The sequence below is a fragment of the Choloepus didactylus genome, chromosome 10 (assembly GCF_015220235.1).
Source record: "Choloepus didactylus isolate mChoDid1 chromosome 10, mChoDid1.pri, whole genome shotgun sequence".
NCBI classification, from domain to species: domain Eukaryota; kingdom Metazoa; phylum Chordata; class Mammalia; order Pilosa; family Megalonychidae; genus Choloepus; species Choloepus didactylus.
Genome location: NC_051316.1, coordinates 69,979,470 through 69,995,792, shown reverse-complemented (window position 1 = coordinate 69,995,792; position 16,323 = coordinate 69,979,470). Strand labels below are relative to the sequence as shown.

The 16,323-nt window shown below is 38.8% G+C and overlaps 2 protein-coding genes across 2 annotated transcripts; one reads left to right on the top strand and one right to left on the bottom strand.

Moving 5' to 3' along the window:
• Nucleotides 1-7,452: 7,452 nt before the first annotated feature.
• Nucleotides 7,453-9,050, bottom strand: LOC119505260 (tubulin polyglutamylase complex subunit 2-like). Its single transcript, XM_037797906.1, has one exon. It carries the CDS (start codon nucleotides 9,048-9,050, stop codon nucleotides 8,169-8,171), a length of 882 nt encoding a protein of 293 aa, XP_037653834.1. The 3' UTR covers nucleotides 7,453-8,168.
• A 3,242-nt stretch (nucleotides 9,051-12,292) lies between these two features.
• On the top strand, nucleotides 12,293-12,844 carry LOC119505658 (interferon beta-like). Its single transcript, XM_037798507.1, has one exon. It carries the CDS (start codon nucleotides 12,293-12,295, stop codon nucleotides 12,842-12,844), a length of 552 nt encoding a protein of 183 aa, XP_037654435.1.
• The last annotated feature ends 3,479 nt before the right edge of the window (nucleotides 12,845-16,323 follow it).

Here is a 16,323-nt window from a genome sequence, read left to right as displayed (position 1 = left end):
AGAGTCTTGGCAAAGGCCTGTAACAAGACATCCAGAGTGTGGGAAAGGGAAAAGGAGCAGAGAAGGGTCTGGAACCCTGACACGGGAGGCCTAGCCCTCCCTCAACCAGGTCACAGGCCTGAAGCTGAGTTCTCTCCTCCATCAGCTGTTGGCCTGTGGTTGTAGAGAAACCCCTGCCCTGTGTAGAATTAGCTTCAGGCACTGAGTGAGGACGAGAGTGAGGCAGCAGGTGGAAGACTGCAGAAGATACATTTTCCTTTCCCTTACCCTGACCACTGGCTTTTCCATTGTGGTTCCCAGTTTCATAGAAGCTTTCTAGGTTGCCCAGCAAAATTTTCCACTGAAATTAGGACTCCAGGTGAAATTGAGCTCATATTTCGATTGTGAAGAGTATTATCTCCACATCAGGCTCTTCCTCTTTTTCTGTGTCCTCATTGCCTTCCTACCCCTTTCGCTTTCAACGGACTTTAAGAGTAATCTTCAGCTACACTGCAGTTGCTACCTATCCATGGTCAGAAAAAATATCACTTTTGTTACTCTGTGATTTGATAGGAAAACCACAATAGAAAAGAGAGCAACATTATAAACCAATAATACTCATCCTCTTTTAACCACCCAATAGGGACATATGAATATTAATATCAGCACTTCTGAAATTTTTTGTTCTTAGGACTCAAACACTTAAAAATTCCTGAAACTCCCTAAGATATTGTGTTCATGTGGGGTATTTATTGGCATTTATCATATTAGAAATTACAGTGAAAAAATTCGAAATATTTATTCATTCATCTTAAAATAACAAAAATTCCATTACATGTAACATAAAAATGTTTTCACGAAAAACGACTATATTTTCCAAAGCCACAAATCATTATGAAAAGAGTGGCAATGTCTTGTAGCTTTAAAATCTCTTTAATTTCTGGCTTAAAAGAAGACAACTAGACTCTCCTATCTGCTCCTTCATATGATCTGTCATGATGTATATGAAAGAAATCCAGCCTCACACAGATAGGCATTTGGAAAAGGGAGGACCTTGCAGACCCCTGAAAAAGTCCCTGGGAACCCCAGGGTTCCTCAGACCACACTTTGGGAACCACTGATGAAATACCACTTCATCATATAAGGTTGAAAGGAGACTGAATGCCTACATTGAGTTTGAATTTCTGTTAGTCTTCCTATTTTCCAATTCTGCTTATTTTCAGTATGATTTAGAAACCTGAGAAGTATAGGAAAACATTACAATCTTGTGGTTGATATTGTTCAGGATTATCTGCTAAAAGATTTAGATGAGAGTAACGTTACATGCACAGTTTGATTCTTGTTTATCAGATTCACACAGATAAAAAAACATACATATACATGTTAATGAAAATTAAAGGAAATTATCATTTGCTTTAAAAATCTGAGAAGTGCTGATATTAATATTCATATGTCCCTATTGGGTGGTTAAAAGAGGATGAGTATTATTGGTTTATAATGTTGCTCTCTTTTCTATTTTGGTTATTATGTAACCAAAAACCAACAGAAACTGAAATCTTGTAACATTCTTAAAGCCCACACCACCCCCCACTACAACCCCTTATGTCCCTTCTGGGATACAACTCCATCTCTCCCCATAGAGGTAACAACTATTCTGATTTTACAGTAATCACTTTACCACTTTTCTTTAAAATTTTACACTAAATTGTATAGTATAGTTTTGCCTATTAAATTTTATATAAATGGAATATGCATTCTTTTGAGTTTAGTTCCTTTAACTAAACATATGTTTGTGAGGTTCATTCATGTTTGCACATATACTTGTGGTTCTTCATTTTTATTGCTCTTTTTCTTCCCATTATATGTATAGATCACAATATACTGACTTATACTAGTTTTAAGGACCATTTGTCCTGTTTCCATTTAAGGTTGTAATGTATAATTCTTCTATAAACATTCTTGTACATATGTATCTTGATACATACTGCATAATTGTTTTCAATGGTAATTTCTAAGAGTGGACTTGATGAGTCATAGGGTATGCATATTTTCAACTTTGCAAGATAGTGCCATAATGTTTTCCAAAATTGTTGTACAAATGTATACACTCAACAGAAGTGGACGAGAGTTCCCATTGCTCTATATTCTCACCACATTTTATATTTTCAGTCTTTTAACTCTTATTTGCACTCCATCTATTTATTTATATAAAAATCTGAGAAAATCAACAAAAACATTTAGACAAAGTTTTTACTAGTTGGTCAGATACACAATCAGCAGCACCCTATATATCTAAAACTTTTTTGAAAGATATTTTTTACATAGTCCAATAAAATGGCGATTACCCAATTTTTTTGTATGGAGTGTTTAATAAACATTTGTAAAATAATTATTTAGTCAATAAATAATTGTGTGTTTCTCAGGAGGAAATAACTATTGCCGTGTTCTGGCTCTTGGCATCATCCCTTTATAGAGCCCATCTTTTGCTGAAATGTCCCTTGCTCACTTACATAAAATAGCAAGTGGGAGAGGTTATTTAATCAAGTTGAAAAACTCAGTCCCAGTTTAAGGGGAAAATCTATGTAATATGTCATTGATGTCTGGCCATTTTATATAAATTTATATATTTATATTTTATATAAAACAACAGTTCAATTATAGACTTGTACTTAAAAGTCAAGGAAAGATGACAATGACTTTACTCTGTCAATGCTGCTTTTTTGTTGTTGTTGTTCTTCTTTTTCCTGGACTAATGCCCATACCCAATTTAGATTTCCTTAGTTTTTACCCAGTGTTCTTTCTCTGTTCCAGTCAGAATATCACATTACATTTTATCGTCATGGCTCCTTAGGCTTCTCTAGACTATGGCAGTTTCTCAACTTCCCTTGTTTTTTATGACCTTAACAGTCTTGAGTAGCACTGGTTAGGTGTTTTGTAGGATGTCCATCAACTGAGATGTGTCTGGTATTTTTCTTCTGGTTAGTCTGGAGTTATGGGGATTGGAAAGGAAGATCTCAGGAGTTAAGTGTCATTCCCATCACATCCTATCAAGGGTATATATTGTCAACATCACTGTTAATGTTAACCACTCTTTTAGTGTTTTTCCGATTTACTGGGTATATAGTCGAATCTCCCTGATTACTGAGATTTCCTTGATTTCTGAGATTTTTCTTATGCTCATTAGTAATTTGGAGTTTCTCTGTTGTGCAATATCTGTTCAAATCTTTTGCACATTTTTACATTGGATTTTCTCTTTCTTTTCTACTGATTTGTGTTATTTTCATATTTTGCATATTAGAATTTTCTTGTTTTGGGATGTTGCAAATATTTCCTGTCATTCTAAGTCCTTTTTCTTAAAGGTGCTTTTAATTTTAAAAAATGGCTATTACTATTAATGCAGTCTAATTAACAATCTTCTCTTTGCAGTTTATACTTTGTGGGTCTTGTTTAAGAAATAGTTCTCTACACTGAAGTCATGACATGTTCCTATATTATTTTCTAAAAAGTTTTGTTTTTTTTACACTTAGGCCTATAATCCACATGGAATTCATTTTTTTTTTTTTTTTTTTGTATCATATGACATACAAGTCTGTATTAGTCAGGGTTCTCTAGGGAAACAGAAGCAGTAGGAGATACCTGTAAATAGTATGAGAGTTTATAAAAGTGTCTCATGCAACTGTGGGTATGCACGAGTCCAAATTCTGCAGGGCAGGATGCAAGCTGGCACTCAAACGAAGGTCGTCAATGATTTCCCCAAAAGAGACTGGCTGGCTGAAGTAGAGAGGACAGTTCTCCCTTTTGACCACTGAAGCTGGTCAAACGTTTCTCACTGCAGAAGACACTCTGCTTGACTGATTGCAGATGTAATTAGCCACAGATGTAATCAGTATACTGATGATTTAAGTCCATGAAATGTACTTGTAGGGACAGATAGGCCAGTGCTTCCTTGGCCAGACAGCTGGGCACCGTCACCTGGTCAAGTTGACAAATGAACTTAACCATCACAAGGTTCAATTTCATTTTTTTACATATGAATATAAAGTTATTTCAATTTTTGAAAAGACCAGCATTTCTTTTCTTTTCTACAATACCACCTTTTAAAATATATAAATCTTGTATCCATAAATCTATGGGTATCTTTCTGAGCTTTCTATTGTGTTCTCTCTGCATCATTGTCTATCCCCAAACACCACGTGCTTTAATTAATATAGCTTTGTTATGTGTTGACATCTTGTAGGGCAATTTTTTCCACCTTTTTCTTCTTTAAGAATATCTTTGTTATTCTTAGTCTTTTGCAATTCCATATAAATTTTAAGATGCTATTGTAAAGTTACACACAAAAGACTTTTTGTGTTTTGGTGATTACCTTGTATCTACAAATTCATGTGGAGAGAAATGATATCTTTACAGTACTGAATCTTCCAGTTCATGAACATGGTACGTCTCTCCATTTGCCCTTTTATTTAAGACTTCATTAATTTCTCTCAGTTATGATTTGTAGTTTTCTGTTCAGCAGTCTAGTACTTCTTTCTTTAGATTTACTGACAGGCAGTTGATCTTTTTTATGTTATTGTCAATGAATCCTTTTAAAAATGTCATTTTCCAATTACTTGTGCTACTACATAGTGAGGCGATTGATTTTAATATTGATCTTGTATTCAGGAGCTTTGCTAAATTCATTTTTAAATTCTAATGTCCTAATTATAGGCTATTTTGTAGTTTGTAGGTGCACAATTATATCACTTCTAGGTAACGAAAACATACCTGACAGTGAGCAAGAGATTTGAACAGGCCCTTCACAAAAAAAAAATTAAATGGCCAATAAATATGTGAAAATGTACTGAAATTTATTAATAATCAGGAAAATGTAAATTAAAACTATAAAGAGATATCACTACATATCACTAGAATCTCTAAAATCTAAAAGACTGACAATGCCAAGGATTGGCAAGGGAGTGACGCAACTGCAACTCTCATATAGCAGTAGTTAGAATGAAAATTGGTATAAGCATTTGGGAAATCTGTTTGATATTATCTAATAAAGCTGAGTATTTCTATGACTCAGCAACTTCATCTAGATATATACCCAACATAAATATGTGCATATATGCAGCAAAAGATATTTATATATTTAAGAGTTTTCACAGCATCTTTAATTATAATGGCCCCAAATCAGTGGGGTTAAACCAAATGTCCATCAGTAGAACAGAGGATAAAATATTGTGGCAAATTAATGAACTATACCTACACACAACAATGTGGATTAATTTCATAGACATATCACTGAGTAAAAGAAGTCATTTATACAAAGTTTAAAGATTGGCAAAATTTAAGATGTTAAAAGGCAGCTTCACCTACTGGGGAAGGGAAGTAGGGATGAGGAAAGAGAGAGGAAACAATGATTGGGAGGGGACAAGAGGGAGTTTTCTACTGTGTTAGTAATATTTATGTCTTCAGCCAGTTTGTGATTACAAAGGAGCGAAGGAGTGTTTATTTTATAATAATCCTTTGTTTATTTTACAATAATTCTTAAGATTTGTGAATGATTATCTACATGTATTATTCTTTAATAAACCTTTTTTTTTTTAAAGGAAGGATGGGGAACTCTACTTTTCAAGTACTAAAATACTCCCTTTTTATAGACTTTCTTGCTCCTTTCACAATATCCCTGAAAGATTATTTTTGGCATAATTTCTGTTCTGCCACTGCTTATGAACTTCCCAATAACTATTCATTTTGTCTATTTCATCATTTTTTATAGGAATCCTTTTCCTTGAAAACAAATTGAAGAGATAAGGAGGAGGGATTTGTTTGTCTCTAGATACATAATTGTCTTGCATAGATAATTGTATAGAAAATAGGGGAAGACTCTCTCTGTGAGGTTTATAGTATTGCAGCTTCAGATTCAATTGCTGATTTCAAATGGCTAGAAACGTCATTCAAGTTTTACTTTCCAAATGTCTGTGTCTCTGGAAAACCTCATTAAACAAGAAGAAACCGGTACCGGGAACGGAAGTCATTCTTTGCACCACAGAAAGTTGGTAAAGAGGATGCATGCAAATAGAATCTCCACAGAAGGGTGAAGTGAAAAACTGGTTTTACATAGCAAAGGAAAAGGTGAAAGGAAAGCACTGGAGCATTTATGCTTGCAGTGCAGACTTTCATTTGGGCCAGTCTAAGTATAAATAGGTGTCCCTGCTAGAGAGAAGGTTAAATGAATTTTCCTGGTTATTGTGACAAAACCCTAATAAAGTTGGGGAAATGAACCTAAAATTAAAAATGGTGTTTTCCTTTAACCTATTCATAGTTGAAGTTTTGCTGCGATTATCACTAGATCCTCAGGACCAGGAGAGAGGAAAAATTTCACAAAGGTTTCTGGAAGGGAAGTCTCAGGAAAGCATCGCCCAAACACAATAGCAGGAAGGAGGAGGAAGACAGAGAAAAGAAACCAAACAAACAAATAAATCACACCTTTTGATTATTCTGTTTCCACCCTCTTCTGTCCATTTCTTTAGCTACCCCCTTCATTTTCACCTCCACAGCCATGACAGCCTCTGGAAAGATTTGTCTCTCCCTGCCTCTCCCTACTGCAATTCACCTCCAACATTTATGCCTGTTGCTCTCTGCTCAGGGCAGAACTCCAGTCTCATCTGTACCCAAGGACCTCTTGAACTAAGAATGAATGCTACACTCTGGCATTCAAGACCCTCCAAAACATACCTCAAGCTGATTTCTCTACCCATTGAATGCAATCTGCCCATCTTATTAGCTCTGTGTATCTTGGGCACATTACCTAACCTCTCTGAGCCTTAGTGTCCCCCTCTGTAAAATGTAGATGATAATAACCCACCTCAAATGCTTACTCTGAGGATTATTCAGAGAATGGCACATAGTAAGGGCTCACTAAATAGTAACTAATACTTCTGCTACTACCATCACCACTATTTTCATTCCATTAGATTATGAGCTCTCCGAGACCTACTTCATTTCAGCACTGAAGATCAGAAGCTATTGGATGTGGGCAGGGTGAGGAGGTCCTCTGCAAACCCAGGAAGGGCAGCTCTACAAGAGCTTACAACTTACCCTGGAGGGGCAGGCCCCATGACCAGACTTTTCAGACCTCCTCCTAGCGCAACGGGCTATCTCTAGGTTGACTGACCTTCTGAACCTCCTTGCCTTTGCTTTGTCCTGTGAGCTGTGAATGATTCTAGGCTGTGTCAAGGATGGTTTTCAAAAAGGAGGAACCCTGAGGTCACTGACAGGACTAGGCATTTGAACTGGAACAGCTAAGAGATGATTTTCCTTTGTCTAAAACTTACTGTGCAGAACCCATGAGACTTCTGAGATTCTGGTCAGGGCCGGCATGCAGAGACCAAAAGGCCAGAGAGAATGAAACCCTCATAAGAGGCAGAATAACCAGAAAGGCTTGTTTGTTCCTTTTCTTTTTTTTTTTTTTTTTTTTTTTTTGCAAGCAAGAAACTTTATAGAAAGCTGATGAAGAAATGACCAAAGTGAGACTTGTTTGTGCAGAAGGATATAAAGAGCATACACTTGTATCTTCAAGAGTTTCCCCAGAACATTTTGATACATTAAATTAAAGCATCAACATTATCTAACAACAAAATATTAACTCATCTGAGGAGGAACAGTGCAAAATGTTCTAATGCAGCAATGTACAGAGAACTTTCTGTGATGATGGAAATACTCCATATCACTGTGCTATCCCATACAGAAGCCACTAGCCACATGAACACTTGAAATGGGACTAGTGCAACTGAGGAACTGAATTTTTAATTTAATTTTACTTTACAAAGCCACATGTGGCTAGTGGCTACTGACTGAAAAGCGCAGTTCTAAAGCCTCATATTGAGTGATTGGGAGAAGAGTATGGATCTGTTAACAGATCTATTTGACCACTGAAACAAGATGAGAAATTCTCCACCGCTTCTGGCAGTAGGGGATGACTTAATCCATTATGAGGGGTGCAAGGGAAGGACTCTTGCAGAGACCTCAGTATGCCCTTCCAACTCCTGTCTAAGGCCACTGGGAGTAAAAGGTCTAGGATCTTGTCCACTCAGAAGGGAAGTGCACGGTTCAACAAAGAATCAGAGGCTTAGGCCAGCCCTGGGGTCATCCGTGCATGGAGATCATTGCTGAGGGGCTTGAGATAGGTATGGGGTGGGGGGTGCTCATTTCCGGACAGAGTTTCCAGAGCCAGAGGAGGATTTAGAGGTAGACGGACCTGAGGAACCTTTCTGAGTACCTGCAGGCTGCACGGGCCCTTTCTTTTTGGGGATTAAGGTCTTGTTCTTGCTCTTGAACACTTTGCTGGGATCCAACTTGTTCACAAAGGAGTCAGTCTCTTCTGTGAGAAGGTTTGTGTTATAGGTGATGGGTTTATACATGTTGAACCATTGCTTGGCCTGGGGGCTCATGCCATAGCTGGTGAAAGCATACTGCCACTGGGGCAGGCCCAGGTGGGTGATAAGCAGGCGATAATAAGCAGTAAACGTATCTGTGAGAAAATGCCAGTATAAAGCTCTGTCCAGGAACCAGATTTCAGTGTCTTGTGCTAATGCTGGTTTCCCACTTTTGTAGACAAGGCAAACCTTCCCATTCCCATTGCAAGAATCCAGTTCGAATATCACACTGCGAGAGTCAAAGTGGGGTTTCTGTGGTTGGTCCTCACTGGCTTCATTTGAATCGTCCTCCAGGTCTGCAAGAGTTGGTGCATTAGGAAGTGAATACATGGAAGACTGGTTGAGTTGAGTCAGTTTTGAGATGCTGTTAATTGCCATGCTGCCCAATGGAATGGTGTGTTCATCCAGCTTCACACTCCATGTCATATGGAAGCCATTGGTCATCAGGTAAAAATTCTTCACATCCTCAGGCAGCACACAGTTATTTTTTTGTTCCCATGAAGAAATCATATGACGTTCAGCAGGTGCTTTTTCTATGATGGTCACCTCAGTTACTCCTGGGGAAGATTCTAGGATGCGAGTGATTCCGAGAGTCAGCTTCTCCAGGTGCGGCTTGTTGCCGCCCAGCAGCGGAGACGGCTTGTCCTCCATGGCTCGTGTACCTGCTCCGCGCGCGGCCGGGAGAGCGGCGGGAACCGGTGAAGAGCTGTTTGTTCCTTTTCTATTGCAGATTAATCTATTACGAAAGGACACTTGTTCCTCTGGAAAGTGGAAAACCACACAGAGAAAAAAGGAAAATAAAAAACACAATTTAGTCTCACAAGCCAAAGATATGCACTTTTAAGATGTATCTTTCCTTTTATCATTTTTCTATACATTTTTTATGTAGCTGTATTGTATATTCACTTTCATATCCTGTTTTTTAATGTAACTGTGTTTTTTGTCTTACGACACATGTAATATACATTTACTATAAAAAAAATTTAAATGTAAATAAAACAAAAGAAATCTTAAAATGTAAGAACATTTATTAACTTTTCCTTCAAAATAATTTAATTAATTTTTTAAATGGCCAGTAACTCTATCACCCAGATATCTTACCAATGCGGGGAAAACCCATGCACAAACAGTTCAAAAGGTACAAAGTGAAAAGGGAAAGATTTTTCTTCCTTGCTGCATCCTCACCCTGGATTCCCCTAGAGTAACTACTATTAAAAGAGGAGTATATCTGCCCCGAGGAAAAAAGATGGCATGCATGTATCACCATATACAACTATACCTTTCTATGAATTTATACAAGATAATACCATATTCAGTGTTGTATGTATTGCTCTTTCCATCAAATATATCTGGTATATATTTCCATATCAGTTGTATAGTATAGTATTGGCTGTATAGTATTCCATTTTGGTCTGTACCACATTACTTAACCAATCCCTTACTGTAGAATACCTAATTAGATCTTATCTATAATAGTGTTGCAATGAACATTTATGTGTGTGTGTGTGTGGGTGCACAACTCTGCAGGGATAGCCATAGGTATTTTCCTAGTCATAATATTGTAAATTAAAGGGAACTTCCATTGCTCAGAGTTTTAAATTTTGAAATATACTGCCAATTTTCATGTGGTCTCTTCCCAAGAGCTAGTTTGGATTTCCCATGGTTTGGCAGCCTCAGAGCAGTGAAGGGGCTTACATGGTAGCTGAAACCTTAAAGAACAAGGATTCCAGCTAACAAGGTAGAAGTCACATCACCTAGCCTCAAAAAGTAGGCAGCATTGTGGAAAACAGTTTGGTGGTTCCTCAGGAAGTTAAGTGGCCAGGCAATCCCACTTCTAGGTATACACACAGAAGAACTAAAAGCAGGGACTTGAGTAGATATTTGCACACCGATGTTCATAGCTGTGTTATTCACAATTGCCAAAAGCTGGAAGCAACCCAAGTGTCCATGATGGGACATGGATAAACCAAATGTGGGATATACCTACAGTGGAATAGCATTCAGCTGTAAAAAAGGAATGAAGCTCTGATACATGTGACAACATGGATGAACCCTGAAGACATCATATTGAGTGAAATAAACCATACACAAAAGGAAACACTATATAATCTCATTAATATGAAATAATTAGAATATGCCAACTCATACAGTCAGAAACTAGAATACAGGTTACCAGGGGCTAGCGTGAGGGTAGCGAATGGAGACTCAATGCTCAATTGGTACAAAGTTTCTCTTTGGGGTGATGGAAAAGTTTTGGTAATAGATGGTGGTGATGGTAGCACAACACTGTGAAAGTAATTAATACCACTCAACCATAAATTTGAATGTGGTTAAAAGGCTCTTACCTGCCCTGCCCTTAACTCAGACCACTCTTTGACTCTTTTTTTTTGGCCACAATAGCCTTTGTCCAGTCTTTTGTCCTTACCACGCACCCTCCCATAGGGCCTTGGCACAAGCACTTCCATCTGATCTTCCTCCCGATTTCAGCTCCAGTGTCACTATCTCTGGGTAGCCTTCCCTGCCTTCTCCTGAATAATATCCCTGTATCATAGGAACCCAGGGTACCACAAATCTCTCCTCTGTAACAGTTGTCATATTTGCATTTTATGTTTATATAATTCTTTGATTAATGGTCTTTGTTGCACTTAACTGTAAGATAGCAGTGAGGACTATACTACATATCTCCAGCACATAGTACAGTTCCTTGTACAAATGAAGGTACAGCAAATTCAGGTTGAAAAATAATGCAAGTTCCTTTGAGAGCTGAGTTACTAATTACATTTTTATTATAAATTTTTGTATTGAAACCTTTAAAAACAGTATTGTATGATCTCCCTGACTATATAAGCAGAATATAAAAATCATAATTTGATCTTTTACTGATGTCTCCTTTATGAAAATCAGTTATTTCATTAAAACACAAAAAAATGTCCTCAGAAATGTTGAGATTGGACCACTTGTCCTGATAGTAACGTCTACAGATTACTTGATTTCCCACCTACCCACACCCCACCCCCCATATTACTTCTAGGTCTCTTTCTAATTTGCTGTATCTAATTTGCTTGAGGATGGAAAATCAGATATTTAGATTTGTTAGAAATACATCTAAAACGAGGATAAACAGATGCCAAATCATGTTCACAAAGGTCTCCTATGAGTAGAACCATGAGCTTTCATGTATGGACTGTGTAACATCCATTTTGTCCATTCAGAGACTGAATCCCAAGGTTTCAGTTGTATTCTGGATAGTTGAGATTCGAAGATAAGGAATATATGATATCTTGCTGTATATATGTTTAAAGCCATGTTTAAAGCCATAAAGAAAGAAAAATTCAGGTGAACTTAGTTTAACACTGATCAATTTTGGATGGAAAATGTAGGTCTCTGTTTTCAATCATATATTTATTGTTTTGTGATGGTGTATTTGAGAATTAAACATAACTCTTATGGAAAATATAAATTTAAAAAAATAAAGGCAAAAATAAGTCATATAATACTAAAAGAAAATGAAAAAGTTTTTTTGTCAAGTTAAAGTTCACTGTAAGGGCAGAGTTCTAAAAGGTTTGACCTGATTTTCTTTCTTTAGTATTTGGCAATTAACCAAAACTGTACAAAACATTTAGAAATCTTCACAGATTGTCTATCTATTTTTCTTTAACATAAAAATTAAAATGAGGGCCTTAAAAAAGAGTTTTAGAAAAGTACTGATAATTTAACTGACATAGGAAAACTGAAAAGGAGAACGGAAAGTGGGAAATTCCTCTAAACAGACAGCCTGGGAGCCATCCATATAAATAGCCCATAGCCAAGGATGGTAGATATTCGCATTGCAGACTCGGAGACTTCACTTGAGCGCACAGGCGGTGGCAGGCAAGACCGTTCGTGTTTTCATCATGACCCACAAGTGTATCTTCCAAATCGCTCTCCTGTTGTGCTTCTCCACCACAGCTCTTTCCAGTAGCTACAACTTGCTTCGATTCCAACAAAGAAGCAGCACTGTGGCTTGTCAGAACCTCCTGAAGAAGCTGAATGGAAGTGCTGAATACTGCCTCCAGGACAGGATAAACTTCGAGGTCCCAGAGGGGATAAAGCAACCCCAGCGTTTCCAGAAGGAGGAAGCCGCCTTGGTCATCTATGAGATGCTCCAGCAGATCTTGGGACTATTCTCAGGGAAACTCTCCAGCACTGGCTGGAATGAGACCATCATTGAGAACCTCCTTGCTGAACTCTATCAGCAGATGGATCACCTGGAGACAACTCTGGAAGACGAAAGCTCTGCCTGGGGTGACTTCATGACCGTTCTGCACCTGAAGAGCTATTACCTGAGGATCGTGCAGTACCTGAAGGCCAAAGAGTACAGCAGTTGTGCCTGGACAATAGTCCGAGTGGAAATCCTGAGGAACTTTTTCTTCATTAACAGACTTACAGAGTACCTCCAAAACTGAAGAGCCCCCAGCCTGTGCCTCTGGGACTGGGCAACGTTGACAATGATTAGCCAACAGAGGCTTTGTAAAGTGACTGAATGCTAATGCACTGCATTTGAAAGGACACTTGTAGACTTAAAATTTTTTTACTAATTTATGCATTAAGTTATTTTTTATTTAAACTTTTAACTTGGAAAATAAATTATTTATGAAACAAAATTCAACATGGCAGTTTCTATTTCAACCTGACAGTTTCAACAGTCCTTATTAAAAATTGCTGAACACCTATGCAAAATATGCCTGGAAAGTAGCATGGTTTCTGGCCACTGCCTTGGAGGAATTTAAAATCTAAGGATGCCATGTGGAAAACACAAGTGAAGAGATGATAAGGGAACCTTATCCTCATAGGGGAATAAATGTGGCCTGAACCTACAGGGGGTTAAATGGGAAGAGGCAGGAGGAGCCTCTCTAAGTAGAACTTGGGGGGCCCTTGCTTCTACTCTGTGACCCATGCTCTCTGGCCCTGAAGTTAGAATTTGGCTGGTCCCAGGTAAACCAAGGAATATCTGAGTTCTTGTGTTTACCCTAAACCCACCCCAGTTATCTGCAGGATGCTCTGCTGATGGCAGAATTTTAAAATATTTCTGTGTCCCCCACTCAAGGCTAAGAGTGAGAAGTCCCAGGCACTTTGGTGGCACAGTTACGTAGCAGTCCCTTCATTGTGCTTTTCATGAAACAGCCAAGCTGTGTGGGTCTCTTAGGAAGCTGAGGTCCCCTGTCCACTTCCGGGGTACTGGTGCCAAAGGGAGGGAGAACCCTACTTTATACCCCAACCATCTGGCTAGTTTTCTCTCCCCATTTTCCAGAAAATTAAGTCCGCTCCTGGTTCCCCCTGCCTTGCTCATACAGAACTCCAGGCATATCCTATGTGGTTTTCCTACTGCTCTGCATCTCCAAAGCCATACACCCCCCAAAGCTGAATCCAAGACTGGTAGAGAAGCTTAGTCCAGTTTCAGGTCAAATGAAACACCAGGTAGCAAAGGAGAAAAGGAAATGCAGGTGGGATATAGAGAGCACTAACTGTTCCCAGGGTTTACACTGGGAAAATAAAGCTTTCTTGCCAGCCCTAATAGGCACCTGACCAGCGTGTGCCGACTATCTGGGTTTTTGTCTTTGTACTGAATCCACTGGGAACTTGGGTTGTTATCACGGTTAGTATCACCGACAGCTGCCATTTACTGAGAGTTTCTAATGAAACAGGAACAACATAGTTCTTACATAATTGGATTTAATCTTCTTCACAAACACCCCTCAGGAAGGCACAGTTATATTACTGCCATTTTACAGTTGAAGAAACTAAGTCTCAAAGAGGTTTAGTAACTTCCCTGAAGTCATAAATCTAGTGAATGGAGGTTAAAAAAAGAAGTACAATGGGAAGAATCATAAAAGATTTTATTTGTATCTGGACATTTTCTCCCAGAACAGTAAAGAAATCTGAGTTCCTTTTAATCCTTTTAAAGGATTCAGCCTTTAGGAAAAGAAATCCGTATCAGTCAAGAATTCCAAAGATATTATTACCCAGACAATGAATGTGGGCTCCTTCTTTTGGCTCAAGGCAGTAACATACAGACTGTGGAACCTAGAAGTGTAGTCCTGAAGGGCCTGTGGGCATTATTCAAGCCAGCCCAGGCTCCATGAAACAACAAACCCTCCCTCTTCCTCCAATGCCCAGCACCCTACTCCAAGCCCCTCTAAAAGCCCCTCTGCAGCATTCTCCCTTTGCCTGGGGGTCAAGGACAAGATCAGCTAGTGGAAAAGCAGAGGCTAGGCAGGGCATACCACCCTCTCTGGGCCAAACTGATAATGGCCCAGAAATGGAGAGCCTGGGGCTGCCGTTGAAGGGACTTCTCTGCCTGGGTGCTAAAGGATCAGAAAGACAGCAGAGAGGCTTCTTCTGCAGAATTATAAATAACTGTACCACCCTTGAGCATATTGGCCCACCCAGAAAACCAAAAGCATGTCCATCATAAATAGAGGTCCAGGGCCAAAATAGTATGGGAAAACAAGCAGAGGGTGGCGAGACCTCCATAAATGGACCAAATTAGTGGGGCAGAAGGAAGAGCCAGACAACAAAGCCACCCTCTTCCCTCCCAATCCCCACCTGGGAATCAAAAGAAATCCTAGAGGATACTGTGCTTCCACAGACACAGATTAGGAATTGGAGCGGTTTTATGCAGCCCTTAAGCAGTTAAAAGACATTGACTAACATCTGGGTTATATATAAATACATAAATGTTGCCTAAACTTACAGAACTGTAACCAATGTACATGTGTACATTATTTGCAGTTAAGTTGATATTTAGGCACTTTAGGTGTCATCAGGCACTTCTAAGTACTCAGATTACAGCTGATGCTGGAACTTCTTCCCAAAATACTCCTAAGAAAGTGAAAAGAATTCACATATCTGATAAAGGACTTGTATCCAGAATATACATCTAAATCACTCTCAAAACTCAATAATAATAAAACAATTCAATTTGAAAAAACTGGGCAAATATTTGAATGGGCACTTCAGCAAAGAAGATACATGAGGAGCAAATAAACACATGGAGATAGCAAATCTGTCCTCATGGAATTTTTGGGCTCATCAGATAATGAATGTGAAACGGCTTTTGGTCAAAGGGATATCCATTCCACCATGAGAACCTGCCACAGTCACTGCCGTTTCTGGTCAAGCTCTACATGTGATGCACATAGGGTCTGCTCAGCAGAGACAGCAGAGCCCTAATCAATGTGAACTTCAATCTTGGCTCGTCTGTCTGTGAGGCATTCACCCTTGGGGACTGAGTCATGCCCCCCAACAAAAGGCATGTTCAGTTCCCAACTCCTGGTCCTATGGGTTTAAACCCATTTGAAGATGTTATTAATTAAGCTGTGTACAAACTGAATGAGGAAGGGGTTTAATCTAATACGGCTGAAGTCCTTACAAGCAAAGGAGACTGGACATAGGAAAGGAAACCACGGGGAGCAGCCAGAAGCTGGAAGTCAATGGAACCTGGAAGGGAAAGGAGGAAAAGGAACCCCAAGATTGCCAGCCAGCCAGAAAAGACTGACCCCGGGAGGAAGAAAGCCTTCTAGTCTCTGAATCCAAGAGCCAATAAATTCCTGTTGTTAAGTCAACCCACTGCATGGTATTGTTTTAGTAGCCAGGGAACTCAGACAGTTTTTTGGTAATGGAAAGGGAGGTGCTACTATTGCAAATACCTAAAAATGTGGAAATGGCTTTGGAATTGGGGGTAGAGGCTGTTAATGCCATGATTTTGGACTTCTCCTAGCCTTAAAAACTGTGAGCCAATAAATTCCCATTGTTTAAGGATCCCATTGTATGCTATTTATTTTAGCAGCCAGGAAACTAAGGTCCCTTTACCAGGTTTAATACACATTGTTTGATATCCTAAGACCTCCTAATAAGACTCCAAGATAGGATTAAATTGATAGGC